We start from the raw sequence: 19663 nt of genomic DNA, 5'->3' as shown, positions 1-19663 counted from the left end.
ATAGAGGAAAATCTGTTTTGTTTTATTTCTTTTATTTTTTTTAACTCATCTTTTATTTTGTTACATTGATTAAATAAATAAACCCCAAAAAGAATTTTATATTTACATCTTATTACTTTTATTAATACTATACTAGAATTTTAAAAAAAATCAGAAAATATATTTGAGTTCAAATATTTATACAGAAAATATTTTGTGGGCATTTGACTCTTACCCATATATAACTAAGCAAAGTAAGTGTTTAGCAAATTTTCATCTGTTGCTGATATCATTTAATAATTATTAATAATTATAAAAGAAATGAATAACTAGAATATTTCATTTTTTTAATTTCTTATCATATGATATTTTTATTATGAAAATGATGTTTTACATGTAAATGGTTAAAGGAAGAAGTGAAGAGAGAGATGGGATAGAACGTGGCAGAACTATAGCCATGCCCAATACTATGCTGGGGGTAACGCTCTTTTTGTAAGGTCGTATAATTAGATAAATAAATAAATAAAGAAAGGCAAAAAGGCCTGACATTGAGAATATAGAATAGAGTAGATGAGGATAATATGAATTGGAGAGGTTGGCTTGGCTGAGTTTGTGCTAAAGCAGAACATTACCAACCAGTATGTTTTGCATTCACTCGGGAAACTGAAAAATGTGGGCATATATTCATGTTCTTCATGAGCTCTTCAACTGTTTTATGCGACAGCTTAATCTTTTTTAATCAGAAACTGCTTTTGAACTCTTTCGTCTCGCATGGTTCATCCAACTTTGTGATTCAGTTGGGCAGCAAAACGAGGCGGCTTAATGGATTCATTTCAAAAGCGGAAAAGCATAGTGGGCATTCAAGGAAGAGCAGTTGGTGGCAGAAATTCTTTTTCGAAGATGATGGGAATTGGCTTGGTCTGAGGGACGAGGATATGGTGGATACTGAGGCTGAGGTCGTGGCTGCTGGCGAGGCTGAGAGCACACAAGAGTTATCAGAGGGCGAGAAGTTTGAGGCATGGAAGCAAAGAGCTGAAGCAATTGTGGAGTTAAGAGAGGCCCAAGAAGATAGGAAGAACCAAGAGTATAGGAAATGGGAAGACTGGCTTTTGGATGGGGACGGGATTAGTCGGGAGGGTAACACTTCCTCTTCGGATTGGGAGCAGGGCATGAAGGATTATAGGGATAATGTGCGAGATGATTCCGGTGATCTTCCCGCCGACAAGGGGTTGGTAGAGTCCGCTAGGTATTTGATTTTTGGAGGAGAAGATGAGGACATGCTTTATGAAGATCGTGTTTTCCAGTATGCCTCATCAAATTCGGTTAGTGCATTTCCTTATGTTCACGAAATGCTTTTCATTTAAGTGGTCTGATTTTTCTTCTCAACCAAAACCCTCACTTAGTTAATAGCTTAGCCTTGTATAAGAAGGGTGGGGAAAGCACGGATTTAAGCCCAGCAGCTGCAACTGAAGTTGGAATGGCATGATTTGAACTGATACATTGTGTGTTTGATCTTTATATTCAACTCATTATTTTTGGAAGCATTTAAATCATTGATGTCAAATTTTCAATTCTCCTTTTCAGACATTATCCAGCTTCCTAATATTGTCATACCAAATGAATGATTTTCTGGTTCTCTCTTAATATATTCTCTATTTAGTAATTCAATTCCACGTACCAAAATTATTATTACAGGCAAAATTTTTGGCAGTGTTGATTATTGTACCTTGGGCAATGGATTTTCTGGTTCATGACTACATACTTATGCCATTTTTAGACAGGTATGTGTTGTTTATCATGTTTTTCTTCTAAATATATGAAATGTTTCTCTATTGACTGTATATTATCTTGTTTTTCTAAATGCTTCAAGAGTTGTGCACAAACAGATGAACCTGTGACTGTGTATCTGTGCATGCTGTTCTGTAGAAGTATGGCCTGTTTGGAGGACAAGGCAATGTTTTACGAATGAGTTGCCCGTCATATAGAACTCGAGTGGGCAATGCTAATATTTTAGTACACAGAATGAGACAGAATAGTGGAGTAGTGCGATTAATCTGAGATGTAATAGGATGCCGAAGGCCATGCTGAGGAAACTCAATGTGCACAGGAATATCATGTGTCACTGGTTCAGCTACCAAGTAGGAACCCATAAATACAGTCTGAGAAAAGAAGAGGCCAATATAGTAGATATGGCTAATGTCATAATCCGGTGCCAAAGAATATAGATCTTCAGAAGATAGTGGTTTGCCATAATATAATTCCTTCTTTTTAAACATTGTGCTATTGAATGGAAACCATTTTGACTAGCAGAATAACACATAATGTAGTATTGATCCTACTATTATTTGTTCTCAACTAGACAAACTTAGTTGTGTCAGGGATCAATTCTCCCAATAGTCTCAGTTATAAGGGAAGATGCTCAATAACGGTTCTATATCTATAGCATGACCATTTAGACCTTCTACTAGAGAGGCCTTTTGGGCTTGAAATGTATGCACGAACCTACTTTCCCTTGTGCTGAAGTTTAACTTTATTATGAAGAAGGGGGTCAAGGATCAAACTCACAGCCACTGTTTCAGAGAGGCTTTGCTATCAATTTTAGAGATACAAAACCATTTGTAGGTCCCTACTGGGAAGGTTCATTGTCCTTCACGTGATCTCAAAGTCTCTGATCAAATGGTAGCAGGTCTGATTCTTCATAGTTAACATTTGGGACAGATATTAGAGGACTCATTGATTGTCCACATTTCATGTTTAATGACGCTTGTATGGATGATAGGGAATGTCAGATATATAAAATCATTAATGAGCATTCATCTCACTGCTAAAAATTTCAGAAGTTGTCTGACAATAATTAAGATAAAAGTGGATAAGGAAAAGTATTATGATATTTTTGTTTAGTGCCCAGTATTGGTTATATGGAGGTTTTGCTGATTTTATATGTAGCTCATGTTTTTTCTTTAGAATAAATCGCATTGGCACCCTTTAAGTCTTGTTCGAATTACACTGATACCCCTACTTTTTAAAAATCGTACACAAATCTCCCCTTAGTTTTAAAACGATACATTGTCAGCCCTTTTACATTTCATATACATCCCCTTAAGTTCAAAAACTATTACACTTACATCTGATGAGGGAGGCAAATGTAAAGGTGGAAAAAACAGGATGTGTAAGTGTAATTTGAGAAAATCTCAAGGGGTGCCATTGTAAATTATTCTGTTTTATTTTAGACAGACAACTATGATTTTATCATTTTCTTCTGCTTTCTTTGTAATTGAGTAAAAGTTTTTCAGATTATTCATCCTTTACGTGTGTGTTAGTTTTACCTTCTTGAATTGACAATGTTTGCATAACCATTAAAGAAACCTTTTGCTATCGATAGATATGTGAAGACTGTACCACTTGCAGCACAAATGCTTGATGTAAGAAGATATCAAAAACTTGAAATAGTTGAAGAACTAAAAACTGAGAGGGGACGGTTTGAGCTTGAGGTCGAGATTGGTAAATCTCCACCTCTTTCTGATGATGAGGTTTGGTGGGAATTAAGACATAAAGCGTAAGATCGATCCCTCTTTCTTTTGCCTTATTGTCTTGAATGGTGCTCATCCTTTTTCTTGTGTTGATTACTATAGCTGTATTCAGAATGAGTATTATAAGAATATTGAATTAAAAACAAAGTCCACAAAAGCAATCATGCTAGAGTCTGCACTGTAACTGCCTGTTGTTTAACATGTCTCTCGCTAATCTTAAAAAATCTTTGCATCATTCTTTACCTGAATTCTGTTTATAAAGAACTTATGAACTGGTGAAGGCTTTGAGCAAAAGGAGAATCAATATAGTCCTGGACTTGTTGATTAGTTTTCATGGTATTTAGATTTAGTAAGAGTAATTATTTAAAGATGGCCTTTGATTGTTTTATACTCTTTCTCCTTTTTGCCATTCTATTTGTTGCCCCAACAGATTAGAGTTGAGGGAAGAGCGGAGACAGGAAAATCGCAGAGCATTTGCCAACATATGGTCAGATACAGTTTACGGGATCTCTTTATTTATTCTTTTATACTTCAATAAGAGTAAAGTAAGTTCACCATTTTCTTTCTGTTAAATGTTTTGATGCATTAATTGTTTTATTAGACTTGTTCTCTGTCACAAAGTGAATGTTGAGTTTGTATGTTCACATAAAAGTCTTACTTATAATCACATATTAAGGTACAACAGGACCAATCATAAATACATTAGAATAAATTAAATACCTAAAATTATCATAACTCCAACCCTAATTTGTTGTTATAGATGCTATCTAACATGCCTCTCAAATTAGAACATATGCCATATGAGTCAACCATGTTTCAAATCTGGTCAACATGAGAGCCTCTAAGAAACTTTTCAATTGGTCAATAGGGTTGAAACAATTTGTTTGTGAAGAGGTATGTCATTCACAAGTTTAAAACGGCCTACTTCAACTGACTCAAGAAGGCATTTTTAGGGGTCATATTGGAGTCATTTGATTATTCAGTTATTGGTTGACATCATAGGAGAGACTATGTTGTCTAGTGAAAACAGATTTTTTTATAAAAAATTGACATATAACAGAAGAATGATGCTAGAAATTCAAAAAAATAGTTTTTTATAAGAATGATGTTAAAAGGTTTCAATAGGTATTGAAAAGAAGTTTTCAAATGAAAAATAAAAAAGAAAAGTTGACAGTTTGTTTCTATTATAAGAAGCAATTTAAAGCTAAACAATTTGTGAAGAGGTATATCATTCACAAATTTAAAATGGCATCCTTTCAATTGACTCAAGAAGGCGGTTTTAGGGGACATATTGGAGTCCTTTGAAGGATTATTGTTTGACATCATAGGAGAGTCTATGTTGTCTAGCGAAAACTAAGTTTTCAATTTAAAATGACATATAGAAGAGTGATTCTAGAAATTTGAAAAAATAGTTTTTGAAAAAAATGGTTAAAAGGCTCCAATAGGTATTGGAAAAAAGTTTTCAAATAAAAAATAAAAATGAAAAGTTGACAGTTTGTTGCTATAAGAAGCAGTTTAAAGCTAAACAAGGCACAGGGCAAGTGGCAGAATCATAATAAAAGGGAGATCTCTGAAGACACCTTTCAAAATCTACAATAGGTGTCTTTAGTTTTAAGTGTACTATAAATAGGAAAATATTTCTAGTATTTTAGTTTGTCATGAACCCTTACACACTTCTTGTGTACCAAATTTTGTCACATTCATGGCTATGCAGTTCTATAGAAGAATATGTTTCTTTATCTTCATTATATTTTCTATGACTCCTCCTTTCAATAACTCCTTTTCTTATCTATGACTCTTTTTATGTTACTACGGAAATATAATAATTTCTAATGTGACTTTTTTTGTTTTTTTTTCTTTCAATGCATGTTTGTGTTTGGCTATGTTACTACCGAATATAATCATTCATAAATTTTATTGTTTCGCCCTCATATATTCGTTAATGCTTATTAAAATTCCTCATTATAACTAAAGGACTCATTTGATAGTTGAGATTACACCTATTTTCTTTGAAAATCAAAAAGATTCCTAGTTTGAAAACAAAAAGTCCTTAAGAGTGTTTTGGTTCAATAAGATTAGTCCCGAAGTTAAAATTCTTATTTGTTGTGTTGTGATCTCAAAACTTCACACTGAAATTCTTGAACAACAGTAGTACAGACAAATATGGTTGTACAAAGTGGTAGGTGGCTTAATGGAAGCTAAAAAAAGGCAAAGCAAGGCCAAAATATGGAAGTATGTGTAGGGATAACGTTGGTGATTGAAGTGCCAATTGCAGAAGAGGTTGGAGGTAACGCCATGCATGGTGGTGTTGGGCACTTGAGAGGTCCCTCCTGTGTCATTTGGAGCCACAAACTTCAGACATGAGTAGATTAGCTTGAGGCAAACAAAAATAGTTGTGGTTCCCTTGAAAACTTGCTCACCCAAAAATAGTAGTGGTTGACAGTGGTGAAGGATACATTGGAAAAAGAAAACCCAATGGTAAAGAAGGAAATCAGAAAAGAACATGGTTTCCGAAAATTATTTTGGTATGGATGGACATGAGTGCATTGGATAAGCAGAAATTAGGGTTTTCTCATTGGGTTCTAGATTCCATGTTGAGATAGAAGAATATGAGAAACCATAGGAGAGAATTTGTGTGTGTAACTTATACATTAGAGAGTATTATTTATAGATGACACTTAAACACGACCATAAATGCAAGGATCCGAATTACCCTAATCTCTCTTAGATAAAGATATACACTATTTACTGCAAGAATGAACTTTGGCCCAAGGATACTCGTTCATTTTCTCCTTGATCACCATTTATTTAGCCACTAACCATTAATTTGTCCAACTAGAACTAACGTATTATGAATTCACAGTTAGAAACTAGGGACCACGTTTGTCATCTAGAACCACACTTTGTACAAAAAGGTATAGACAAATATCTAGGGGGAAAGACAACGGTTACAATTAGGTGTGGGGATAAAAGTAGGAAGAATTTATTTCCATCCTAATAAGCTCTTTACGAAATTCAAACATTCCTATGTGATAAGTAATTCATTTGGACTTTTGTTCATGTATCAATAAATGCTAATGACATATAATAGGCTTAGAGGCCATGTGATGCTCTTCTATTGTGTTTTATGTGTAATTATTGTTCAGAATTGGTTGCTAATCTATTCTCACATTATTTTTGCTGTTTTTTTTATTTACGGAATACATTATTCAGTCTTTTTTGTGAATTTGGTTGTTGTAAAACAGTAGTAGGATGCTGGAATTAATTATTCTCTCATTCATGCTTTTGAAACAATACATAGGTGTTTAAAAAGAAACAAACTATTGTCTAATTAAGGTAAAAAATCTCCTGAAATAAAGTCTCTAAATCAGGAGATATCTACCCAATAATACTTGATCTTAATAAAAGGAAATCTGCCCAATAATTACTAATCCTAATCCCTTAATTTTGGAAATTACACATAATTGCAGGATTACACATAATTGCTATATTAATTGTGCAATAAATTCACATATTCTGACAGTTGTCATAGTTCCTTGGACCTAATTTTAGTAAAGTGCAATTTGTGCTACTATTTGGTGCATATGGTTTGAGCATAGCCCTCATATCTACTGGAAGGCTTCTTTAGCATAGCAGTTGAAATGGGCTATATTTTGGCATTTGCATTTTTAATATTTTTTACTAATATTTTATAGTGTTTCACTCTGAAATATACATATTAACTATCTTTAACAAATTTCTTTGCCCCTGTTGTGCAGGTAGCCTTGCTCAAATTTACAGGTTATAAAATTATCAATAATATTTCAGACACCGGGAAGGCTTTTCTAATTATACTGATCACAGATATATTCTTAGGGTAATTTCCTTTGCATCTCGCAATTGCCCTCCATTTAGTGAAACTTGGTTTCTAATGAATTATTAATTTGCTCATGATATTACATGCATCATGTATCAATGCATTCAAAAGAAGTATAATACCTTTAGAAAAGGTAGCTAAGCTATCAGCAAGAGAGAAAAACATTTTGTATGTATTAAGAAATATAATATTGTGTTAATGGTTGAGCTTTCTACTTGGCCAGAAGAGTTCATTAATAACCGACTGAGCTTGAAGTCGTTATCAAGCCTCTAAGAGTACTTTCAATCTATCTAGTTTAAGCTGTTGAAAAGACACTTAAGAGAAGCTTGGTTGCATGGTCTCACCTCGTAAAATTGTGTGGTCTTACACTTTGAGTTGTGGTTTTAACAGCAGTGCTGCCACTCCTTTGCCTTTCGTTGTAAAACCATTAAAAAATACTTTTCATATTAGACAATGACTCAATCATAAGTATCTGTGATCGAAGCTCACCAAAATAATCATTTTTATTTTGGATGTAGATATAAATATTGTTGAATATAGTGAAAAACTATGAGATGAATCTTTCTTAGGTTGAATATACACATAGAATACTTTATTTATAATAAAAGAAATATAGGCTAAGTCCAAAATACAAAATAACAATAAACTAACTTAAGATAAAAGATAAAGATAAGCTAAATAATATATCTAACATATATACAGATTCAGAGACACATTTAGATACCGTTTTTTTATTTTGATTTTGATTTACAAATCATTCCAAATAGTTCCTACTTATTTAAGAGGCAAGCCTGGCAAAGGAAGTCTAGTCCCTCACACCTCTGCACTTTAGTGGTACTGATTCGGGGATTTCCCAAACCCAAGGCTTTTTTCAATCAGTGGTTATTACTTCTTTCTTGGGACACTATCAGCTAGAAATAAAAAAAAAAAAAAAAAATATATATATATATATATATATATATATATATATATATATATATATATATATATATATATATAACTGTTGCCTCTTCCTCTACTAGACAAGAATACCATGCCCTTTTTTCTTTGCCGGAGGGTGGGCTTTGGGTTTTAAGCATGTTGCTGTTGACTGCTTTTGTTGGATATTGGGATGCCTGCAGGTATCATTCTGAATCTGGTTGGCAAACTTTGCTAGAGATAATTGTTGAGCACTATGGGCTTGAAGTTGATCAGTCAACTATAACTATTTTTGTCTGCCTGGTCCCAGTTGTCATGGATGCATGCGTGAAACTTTGGGTACGTTCCTCTATTTAGTGACTGCTAAATACTACTGATATCATGTACATTTTCATTTCATGTACTTGTTTTTGTTAGAATTAGAAATATTAGGATATTCTTTGGGCTTTACCTTTCAACTTTAATATGAAATTATCCATCATTTAGCGGCACCTAGACCTGCAACTGCCGCTTTTATGAAATCTCTAGTAAATTGTAATCCTGTGAACAATAACATTTATCAATTTTTATTTTTGAACTATAATATTTCTAGAAAACTGAAAATTTCTATTTTGTGCACAGCTATTGAAGTTTTACCTATTTCAATTTGTAGTTGTTAATGCACAACACTTTTATTTTTGTATACAGCTGTTTAAATTCCTCCCACGTTTGTCTCCAAGGGTGACAAATATATTTCAGGAAATGAAACGACACTAGTCTGGGTAAGTTGGTTTTCATCAGTCATGTATGTGGTCTGTCAACTGAAACAGTTTTCAGTTTTTCACCCTAGCCTCGTATTTCTTGCATACATTTCTTTATATTACAATGTCCAACATTTTTGTCTAATAATTACTGTTCGACGAGTTCAGGTACTGCTTCAAGGGCGCCTTTTGTTTGAAAGTGGTCTGTTTTTTTAAAAGAAAGAAGTCTATGCTGATTGGCTTTCTTTCAATTATATGGTAGACGACAGCAGTTGAAGGAGTTTCATTGCGGCCAGCAAAATCATCCCTTAAATCCGCCAACAAATAAATACAAGCCTTAAATATCATTTTGATTTTGAAATTCAACTCTTATTTGGTTAGATCCTGGAATTGGTTTGTTTGAGATGGATCTTTAAAAGTAAATTGGTGTTTCAAAGTTGAAAACGTGATGAAATATATTTCTGATGAGGTTGCCTAGCGTACATTCGGATGCTTTGAGAGTGGGGACGATTTTCATGGGCACCAAGAATTTCTTCATCTTCTAATGGATGAAAATGAACCATGTGATTGATTAATGGGTAAGAAGTTCCATATGAAATGTATTTGTATATGGAATGACAGGAATAAAAGATCAACTTGGCTAATGGTCAAATTGAAATCCAAGTCATTTTTATGTGAAGCATAGAGGTTGATTTCATTATCATTAAATGATAATTTATTGATTTTTTATTTATATTTCTATTCTTTTGCAGTTTTTTTATTTTAATTGGATTTAATGTTTTAATCATACACATTGTGACTAGGTATGAAGAATAAATTTATATGCTGGTTACTTGTAGGAGTGTTCTTAGTTAGGGATTGAAATATGTCAAACTCTGTACTTATGATTTGGTTTACAGAGGTCGAAATTAGTATATCCAATTGAAAAAGTCTTTTTGATTAAAAATATAAGGTTTTAGATGTTTAAAATGTTTTTTAAGGTTTAACAAGTCAGCTTAAGTTTGCTGCTAGTATTTTATATTAAAATTATTACTATTTATGAATATATTTTTTATTTTTAAAATGACTTGTATAAAATCTTAAACTTATGTTATACGAGAGTGTTATTATTACAAAATAAATTTTTAAAGAAATAGTTTATTATGTTTTATTACTTATGTATATAAATACCACAATACAATTTTTTTATTATTTATAAATTTGACGTATTACTCTTTTTCAACTAAACTTATATTCTAATATATGGATATATATTTATTTTAAAATAATAAATACGTGATATATATATATATATATATATATATATATATATACGTTGAAAAATATATAAAAGTTTTAAAGATATAATAAATATAGGATTGTTATCTAAATTAAAATCATATCTATTAAATGTTGTTAAAATAAAAAATTATAAATATTATTATTATAAAAGTATTATTATTATTATTATTATTATTATTATATATATATATATATATATATATATATAAAAGATACTTCATAAATAAATATTAATAAAATATTTTAAAATATTGGATATAAATACTTGTCGGATATATTATTCAAATTGAATTATCGATGATCATATATTATCATGTACATTATAATTTATTTAAAAAATGAAACAAGTATAAATATAGTTCAAACCTATATACTTATTACATAAAACATTTTAGCTCCTTGTAGAATTATTTTAGCCAAGAATAAAAACTCACTATTATTTTTTAAATATTATAATAAAATAAAGATGCAAGATAGCTAACAATGAAAATGAAGGTTGTGTATTATAACATAATATAAATGAGATAGAGTGCAGATTTCAACTCACTGTATAGAGCTTTTATTCCGTAAATATATATATTTTTTAAATAAACAATTAATCACGATAGAATTCATGTATTAATTAAAGGTAAAATTTACTTTATGAAAAAAAACTTTTCTTATAATACAAAGCAAAATTCAAATTCTGAATGTAATACAAATTATAAAAGATTAAATGTAACAATGTCACACCCCTTAAAAACCCACTAAAAACCTCAAGTAGTGGGATCCATGTATCAAGGAGAGAGTGAGCGTATCAGTTAGTGGAAAATAGGTGGCTGTAGGAGAGTGGCAGTTCGGTTTGCGTGACGGCAGTACTTAATGCGAAATTTCAAATGTCGTGTCATTTCTCTGCATGCTCTCCTTCTTTTCCAAATTTATGAAAAACGTTTTCTCCTCATTCTCTCTAAAATCTCCACCTTCTCTCTAAGAAAACCTCACTTTTTCTTCTTCCGATCACCTCTCAGACACCGTTTGAACACTCCCTGCGTCAAGAGCTTTCGTTTAAACCAATCGGTTTGTGGTTCTGAGCCGGTGAGTTTCCTTCTCTTTAGCACGTTTGTTTATTTTCGCGTGCCAACCTTTATTTCTGGTCGCCTGAGTGAATCGTATAATTCTGAGTGTTTCTGGTTTTCTGTTTGGTTCAGTATTCCTAAAACGTGACTGTCGAACGTTAAGTCTTTGGTAGTGGGGAGCTCTATTCTGTATCGTTGAGTGTTCGGTCACGTATAGAAGTAAGGGAAGCTTATATAATTTGATTAAATTCTTGTTTTGAACGTTGGTATGTTTGCATGATATGTTGTTTGATTATTTGATGAGTAGGAAATATGCGTGTATTGCTTGTTTGGATGTGTGGATGGATGAATGATATACGTTGCGAACTGAGTTGAGATAGGGTTTGATTTTCAAACTGTAGTATTCTGAGGAAAGGTGATAGTATGGTCGAGCGTCATTAGCGAGCGTTCGGTTCTTCTTGGGAGTGCATGGTTTTTAACTGATTTCTCATGCTTTAGGGATAGTGTCTAAGAGTCTTTCTGTAATACTATATAGGATTAGGTAAACTGTGACCGAGAGTTCGTATTAACCGTTCAGTTTTCCTTTGAACGTCAGTCTATACTAAGTTCTTCTTCTAGAAATGATGTCGTTAATGAAGATCGTTTTATAATATTAGATATACGTAAATGAGTGTTCGGCCTAAGTGTAGTCCTTTTTTAGGTTTTCTAAACAATTTAGTTAATGTATACTATACTACTTAAAGTCGTAGACGTTCTCGTTATTCTTCCATTAAAATAAATGGGACGCAATTGTATATCTATATATATATATATATATATATATATATATATATATATATATATATATATATATATTCATTCATTTTATGTAAGTTTATTAGTGCTCGGTCTTGGACCAAGCATTCGATCTCAGTAGCGTTTCTTCCTGATAAGTACTTGGTCTTGGACCAACGCTCGTTCAATAGTGTTCGGTTTCTACAGGGCTCGGTCTTAAACCAAGCGCTGGGTCTCGTTTTCAAAAATCTATTATTTCCATTTTTAGAATAAGAGTCTTTAGCCAAAATCGATAGCGTTCGTTATTTCATAATTTCTCATCAGTATTAGTATTGGGTGTCAAACAGTATTGGTCTTTAAAAGGTGTTCGGCCTAGAGTATTAGTACTCGGCCTAGGTTTCGTGGCGTCCGGTTTGAACTCTTAGGGGTGTGTTTATTGAATGGATAAGTAGCGCTCAGTCATGTTAATTTCTAAGAAGTGTTATTCCAGTCGTACTTGTGCTATGATGAGAAAGTGTGATCTTATTTCAATTTAATATATTGATGATAAAGTATGAGAGAATTTGAGATGTGATGTGAATGAAATAGTTTTGTTATGAACGAGTATTCCAGGGAGGAATATCTCAGAAAGTGGTTATTGATTTGTAAAGTATGAATGTGGGCAAAGCTTAGCGAGCATTTATCCTAATATTCCATGATTACTCATTCTCAAGTAGAGAGGAGTAAGTCATGTATGGGAATGGCAGGAGGTCCTAGTCCATAAGGTTAACTTGGAAGGAACGAATAAACCTTGGGTGACAGCTGTTGAGGGTATCCCAGTTACTACATCACCCGGGTGCACGAACGTCGTAGCTACACAGAATTCATACAGTCCGGACAGTCAGAGTCAAGTGGTCGTTCTTTGCATGCCATGATGTATGAATTATGATGTGGTTGTTGTTGATTGAATTATGAACGTTGTATGTTGTTATTGCATTAATTAAATTACATAAGCTTACCCTGTGTATCATTTTTATCTGTGTTGTGTGTTCGGTCGTTGTCCTGTTGTAATGATCATCCGTGTGGATGTGAGCAGAAGGAGAAGAGCTGCTGAAAGAAGTATTGGAAGACGCAGCGGAAGTGAAGGCTGAACCTTAGGAACGTTCGGTCTATTGTTAGCTTTATCTTTGGTAAGACCGTTCGGTATAAGTTATTTTGTACACCGTTCGGTCTAGTGGTAGCTAACGTACAATTTTTAATTCCCTGCTGTTATGTAAGGCTGTTCGGCCGTAATCGTATCTAGCTAAGTATTGAACTGTAGTATTGTTAATATGTAATTGTTCTCATATATGGTTTTACACTGTATTTTTGGGATGTTACATGACATACTTTCGAAATAAAATAAAAACAAATTATTTAAATAAAACTGAATATTATTTTAATAGAATTGAATTGAATAACTTTTATTTGAATTAAATATTTTTTAGTTTTTTAATTTTTAATAAAAATTAAAATAATCTTTTTTAAAAGTTTTGGTTAATTTATCCTTTAGTTTTAAAAATTTATAAATTTAATCTTTCTAATTCCATTTTATTAAATTTATTTTATGTTTGGGTATATTTTCACATGTTTTTTTATTTTTGCTGATGGTAGAAAAACAGAAAATTGTAGTTTAGAATATTAAAAGAAAAAAAAACACAGCAAAGCACAGCTGAGATAGAAAAACTGAAGAAAAAAGTCATTTGTTTGGTTCTTTTCGACCTCAATCTACTTCTCAATTTGTTTTCTATTTTTTGCTTTATCCTATTCGATCTTCTCTTCTGCTGTTGCATCGAAACTGATTCTCTCCATCCAGGTACGACTAGCCAGCTTTTGTTAAGCTGCCCAGATTTAGGGTTCTACCAGATTCTTGCTCTTTTTCATTTCTTCGCTTTTTTTCTTTCTAAGGCCATTCTGCTGTTGTTCATGTGCATTTGGTTCCTAGTTTATACCAAACTATGATATTCGATTACTTTGATTTGTGGAAACAATCTCTTGATTTAGACGTAGTGTTAGTTTTTCTTTTGCTTAAGTTAAATATCACTTTGTGTTTCTTCTGTCTGGTTGGAATCTCTGAGTCTCAGTCTTTGTATGTGCGTGTGTACATGCACACTTGTGCATTGATTATAGATTATTCAAAGATGGAGTTACCTTTGTTGTTGTATTTGAAGATTATAAATTCAAATGTTGTAACCTTTTGTGGGTATGTTTTTCAGAGTTGTTTTTTCAGGTGGCTTAATTTACAATTTCTGATGCTGAGGAAATAACAAGACTTGAATACTTTTCTTTATTGAGAAAGATGCTGGAAGGTGGTGTGAAATTCCCGGGAACAATAGACCTCAACAAGCAGAACGATGACTACTATGATTTCTCTAAGGGCTTTTACCATAAGCTTGAGGAGGGCACGGATATGTTAATTGACAGTATTGGGAGCTTGCAAACAAGTAACCATGGAGGATCTGTTGCAATGTCCATTGATAATAGCAGTGTTGGCTCCAATGATTCTCATACTCGTATATTGAACCACCAAGGGTTGCGGAGACGCCCCAATGATAATTCCTCCATTGCACACAGTGTCAATCATCGAGGAAGAGTTACACATGCTTTGAGTGATGATGCTTTGGCACAAGCACTAATGGACACTAGTTCCCCAACTGAAGGGCTTGACAATTTTGATGAGTGGACAATTGATTTGAGGAATCTTAGTATGGGTGAGGCTTTTGCTCAAGGGGCTTTTGGAAAACTCTACAGAGGTACTTACAATAATGAAGATGTTGCTATTAAAATCTTGGAGAGGCCTGAAAATGATTCAACAAAGGCTCAGTTGATGGAACAACAGTTTCAGCAGGAGGTGATGATGCTGGCTACATTAAATCATCCTAACATAGTTCGTTTTATTGGTGCATGCCATAAGCCAATGGTATGGTGTATTGTTACAGAATATGCCAAAGGGGGTTCAGTTCGGCAATTTTTAATGAAGCGACAAAACAGATCAGTGCCCCTTAAATTGGCTGTTAAACAAGCTTTGGATGTTGCACGTGGGATGGCATATGTTCATGGCCTTGGATTGATCCACAGGGACTTGAAATCCGATAATCTTTTGATTTTTGGTGACAAATCAATTAAAATTGCTGATTTTGGAGTTGCTCGGATTGAGGTGCTAACGGAAGGAATGACACCTGAGACGGGAACATACCGTTGGATGGCTCCGTAAGATTCATTAGTTTCCTTCTTTTAATAATAATTCTACTGTACATTGTGGTTTTATGCTTCTGAAATTCCGTCTTAATAAAGAAAAAGGTTATTAATGAAAATTTTAAATGGTTCTAGGAGACCCCTTTAATTTGGGATCTAGTCTTGTTACATTTATTCCATTTAATAACTTCTTTATGGACATTGAAGTTCATCAATCCCATGGTTGGATTGTAAGTGCTCATTAAGTAGATCAAATTTACTGAATTTCATATATATAAAAACTAGCTCATTCTTCACCAATCAACTTTCTTTTGATGTATAATACACTTGTTATAATATATGACTTGTCAACTATAATTACTACAGATGGTATTTAATTTATCTTAAAATTTGGATGCTTGATCATCTTGATAATATCACAAGATTCTAGGGTTAAACTCGTATTCTATAAGAAGTTATTAGGTAGAATAGGTTTCCAAAACTTGCTTTTTGGATTAAGTGGATATTTTCTATACACATACTCATAGATGTACAAGGTTATCAAAAGCAAGATCCCCGGAGGGGATAAGTAACATGAAAATTGTATGAATGTAACCTTTTCTTCCTAAGTTTTCATGACCTCTTCCTTGTGAAGACACCACCGCAGGAGATTAACCACTGCAGTTGGACTTTCCCACTTAACAAGAGTAGGAACATGAAGAAATCGAGTAATTAAGCTGTCTAGTGAGGGGATTTCTTGATCACCTAGTATTCGTGATAGAAAAAAACTAAGCAAGCAATATAAAACTTATTAAGTTTTGTCTTATTCCTTCCAATGAATCAGCATCTAAGAGTATTTCCAGTTCTTACATGGGCTTGAGCTACAGGAGTAGTCATGTCATGGTTAGTCTCTTTTAGAGAGGCTAGTTTCTTAGCTGAGCCATATTATCATATAGATGTTGTATATCATTACCAAAAATAATTTAGTAGAGTTTCTCTGTGGTGGGGATGGGTGTCCCAGATATAGAGAGCACAGGTTCGGAGACTCGGCAGAACCAAGGGTAGCCATTTTCTGAACCAGAGAAAGAAAAATTATACCAAAGGAGAGGAGATTCGTGTTCAGGCCAACAACCCAAGCAAAGACACTTATAAGAGAGAAAACTGATTCTTGAAATGGACCCGGTCTAGGAGGATCTGGTTAGTGCTTCAGAGTGGTATGGTGGCATTCTGTTGGTGGCAAGTCAGTATGTGTACTGACACAGGTGACTGGGCAGCTTGTGAGATCTGCTCGCAGATTGTAGTTTAGACTTCAAACTTCCTGGTTAGGTTGTGTTTGACAAGATGTACCTATCCTTTAAGTTTCCAGAACAAAGAGTCACTGGCAGATGGTGGTGACAAGCAGCAGACCGTGGTTTCCCGGCAAAGGCAATAACAACCGGTGCTGTGGACAACAGAGCAGAGTTGTACGTGCTCTAATATGAAGTTGAGAGACTTTGAATATCGGAAGATCAGTGAGTTAGCTTACCTTATATTTACGTTTGTACAAAATGTACAACTTTTAGAAATCAAGGAAAATGCTGCAGCATATGGCATACTAGATACAAAATGGTAGCTTTATAAAAGTTGTTAAACAGATAATAAAAAAAATCATTTTTACAAGAATCAATATTACAAAATAATGGAAAAAATAATTAAATTGCTACACATAAGATGCAAAATAAATGGTCAAAATGGAAAAGATATCATAGGTTATTTGTGCAGCAAAGTCTCTACCAAGTTCAAAGGCAAATTTTATTATACAACTATGTACAGTAGAGAATGTTAAGCTTTAAGGAGATATAATGCAAGAAAAAAGTGATAGTAGCAAAATTTTGAAAGTTTTGATAGATGTGTGCACACTAAATGAAGGACAAGATATAAAGCGATTGTATGTATACAAGGAGATAGGTTAAGGCAATTTGGACTTGCATGAAGTTAAATAGATACACAATGACTCCTTTACTGAACTGATTTGATGACATTTCTTAGTCTTTTCTCTTGATGGTTTGAAACCAGAGACTTGGGGAATTTTGAGAAATTTGGAACGGTGCCACCTAAAAGGGATTTAGAATCTGCTGGACGGAAAGGAACGACCGAGCAACAATGAGCTGAAGAAAGATTGAACCTGCTCATTTACGCACCTTGAGAATAAATTTCAGGACAGATTTCTGTAAATTGTGTTTTGCACTCAGCTTAGTAAATAGTGATAATCATATAAATGTGAAAAAATAAATACAACTTATACTTAGAAGAATAATAAAGAGCGTATTTTAAAGGTATAATCCAATCACATTTTTAACTTCTGTATATTTATTCTTTCATTCCAATTGTATCTTCTATTTAATGAATGACCTTTTATCTGTTATTTCTTGTCAAAACTAGGCAGTACTTGATAGCTACATGGAGAATAACTGAGTCAGCCTGCTTTCTTGTGTTTCTATTAAAATCCAGTTAATTACCATATTTATACTGTGGATAATATAAACCTGCTTTTTTGAAGTGCTGATATATAATTTGTTTCACTGTTTTATATATTTTCTAATAAAAAATACATATGTTGACATGTACTTAAATCTCTTATTTTATCGTCTGCTGCAGGGAGATGATCCAGCATAGGCCTTACACACAAAAGGTGGATGTATATAGCTTTGGGATTGTTTTATGGGAACTCATCACTGGAATGCTTCCGTTTCAGAACATGACAGCGGTACAGGCAGCATTTGCAGTTGTCACCAAAAACGTTCGCCCCATCATACCCAATGACTGCTTACCTGTTCTCCGTGAGATCATGACAAGATGCTGGGATCCCAACCCTGATATTAGGCCACCGTTTACTGAAATTGTAGGAATGCTTGAGAACGCAGAGACTGAGATCTTGACAACGGTTCGGAAGGCCCGATTTAGGTGTTGCATGACACAACCAATGACTGCTGACTGATTCTGGGAAAATCAATGAGAGTTGAAGAGCATAGACTGATAATACGAAGGGAACGTGGAACTCAGGTAGTTAAAGGTGGATTATTTAATAGCTGTGTATGTGTGCTTAATTTCTTAAGAAGAAAAAGTATTAACTGGATACCTGTCGATTGTTTGGTTCCTATTTACTGTCTGTTTTTAGTTGTAAGAGGATTGTGTATGTAATACTTGCATCCACTACAGTTATGTATAGCTGTGAAAGCAAAATGGAATGAGATAATAGATGAAAACTTTGCTGTGTAACAACTGCTTACAGTACGAATAGGTTAAGCTTTGTTTGTTGTGGTTGATTTACTGGGAAGAGATATAGGACGAAGGGATTTAGGATATTTCTTTTGTTTGTTTAGAAGAGAATTATCCAACAGAATTTCATTTCCTTGCTTTCATACCCATGATTTGAAATAGAAATGAAGAATTGCTTCTTTTTCGTCACTTTGATTTTTATACAAGCGTATTTCACGATTTTAATAATGTGGGCAGTGAATATTGCGCTTAAGTTTAATTTATATAAAATAAATTAGAACATATATAAAAGTAATTTTATCTGAAACATAAAAGAATAAAATATGAATAATGATTATACATATTTTGTTAGATTTTCAATAAAAATTATGTTTGAAACATAAAAAATATTTGGCTAAAACTGAATTTATTTTTTTAACACTTCATATTCATGATATAGAAAGTAAGAGAAAAAAAAGTCTTAAATACATCCCATCAATTGCTCTTAGCCAATACTTACTATCATGCGTGATAAAACATAACTTATAATACATGTATCTAATACCTAATAAAATATTTAGAGGTAAAAACAGAATTATCATCTCTTAAATATATGATCAATATGATATTATGATTATCACATTGATTCTACTATGAAGCAAACGGTATAAATATGAATTTAGTCATGAGATATGGATTCATTTATTAACAAGAAATTTGTTTATTTGTAGTCGAAAGTCTTTTCATTATTTCATAACTAATCTTTCATCAGCGAAGTCCTCGCTAATTGTAGAGACATTTTTTTTAATAGTTATTAGTTGCTCCAATTTTTTGTTAGTATATGGTTAATCCATTGCTACTTGTCCTTGTTAATCTCTTTCTAGTCCCTCATCAATATTAGCTTTCCAATAAAAAGTATTTTGTATTTACTCCTTCAATTATTTCTCCAAGCTTGTCATTATTAATTTCATTCTAATCTCTAGTCAATATTGTCTCACCTCACTAACATAAAAACCACTTTTTCATAAGTATTCACTAACACAAAATTAGTCTATTTCGTCTATCTATTTATGTTTGATTCACAATAATATATATAAAAAA

The 19663-nt window shown here is 33.0% G+C and overlaps 2 protein-coding genes across 6 annotated transcripts; both read left to right on the top strand.

Annotated features, from left to right (window-relative positions):
- The first annotated feature begins 511 nt into the window (after nt 1-511).
- On the top strand, nt 512-9758 carry LOC108345963 (chloroplast envelope membrane protein). 2 transcript variants are annotated; one of them, XM_017584838.2, is made up of 8 exons: nt 514-1301; nt 1675-1760; nt 3362-3535; nt 3940-4054; nt 7268-7365; nt 8487-8622; nt 8971-9044; nt 9192-9758. In XM_017584838.2, the coding sequence occupies exons 1-7, from the start codon at nt 666-668 to the stop codon at nt 9037-9039; spliced, it is 1314 nt and encodes a 437-aa protein (XP_017440327.1). In that variant the 5' UTR covers nt 514-665; the 3' UTR covers nt 9040-9044; nt 9192-9758. The 2 variants fall into 2 exon arrangements, with proteins under 2 accessions (XP_052723141.1, XP_017440327.1); XM_052867181.1 differs by lacking the exon at nt 3362-3535 and having other exon boundaries at nt 512-1301.
- A 4054-nt stretch (nt 9759-13812) lies between these two features.
- Nucleotides 13813-18580, top strand: LOC108345868 (serine/threonine-protein kinase STY13). Of its 4 annotated transcripts, XR_008244836.1 has the most exons (5): nt 13813-13967; nt 14368-15361; nt 16347-16587; nt 16685-16836; nt 17381-17939. XR_008244836.1 is itself a non-coding variant. In XM_017584696.2 (3 exons), the coding sequence occupies exons 2-3, from the start codon at nt 14451-14453 to the stop codon at nt 18300-18302; spliced, it is 1251 nt and encodes a 416-aa protein (XP_017440185.1). In that variant the 5' UTR covers nt 13813-13967; nt 14368-14450; the 3' UTR covers nt 18303-18580. The 4 variants fall into 4 exon arrangements, 1 of the variants encoding a protein (XP_017440185.1); XR_008244835.1 differs by lacking the exon at nt 17381-17939 and adding an exon at nt 17963-18103 and having other exon boundaries at nt 16347-16836; XR_008244834.1 differs by having other exon boundaries at nt 16347-16836; nt 17381-17940.
- Nucleotides 18581-19663: the final 1083 nt, after the last annotated feature.

The sequence above is a fragment of the Vigna angularis genome, chromosome 8 (assembly GCF_016808095.1).
Source record: "Vigna angularis cultivar LongXiaoDou No.4 chromosome 8, ASM1680809v1, whole genome shotgun sequence".
In the NCBI taxonomy this organism is placed as follows: domain Eukaryota; kingdom Viridiplantae; phylum Streptophyta; class Magnoliopsida; order Fabales; family Fabaceae; genus Vigna; species Vigna angularis.
This window is presented reverse-complemented; position numbering and strand designations above follow the sequence as displayed.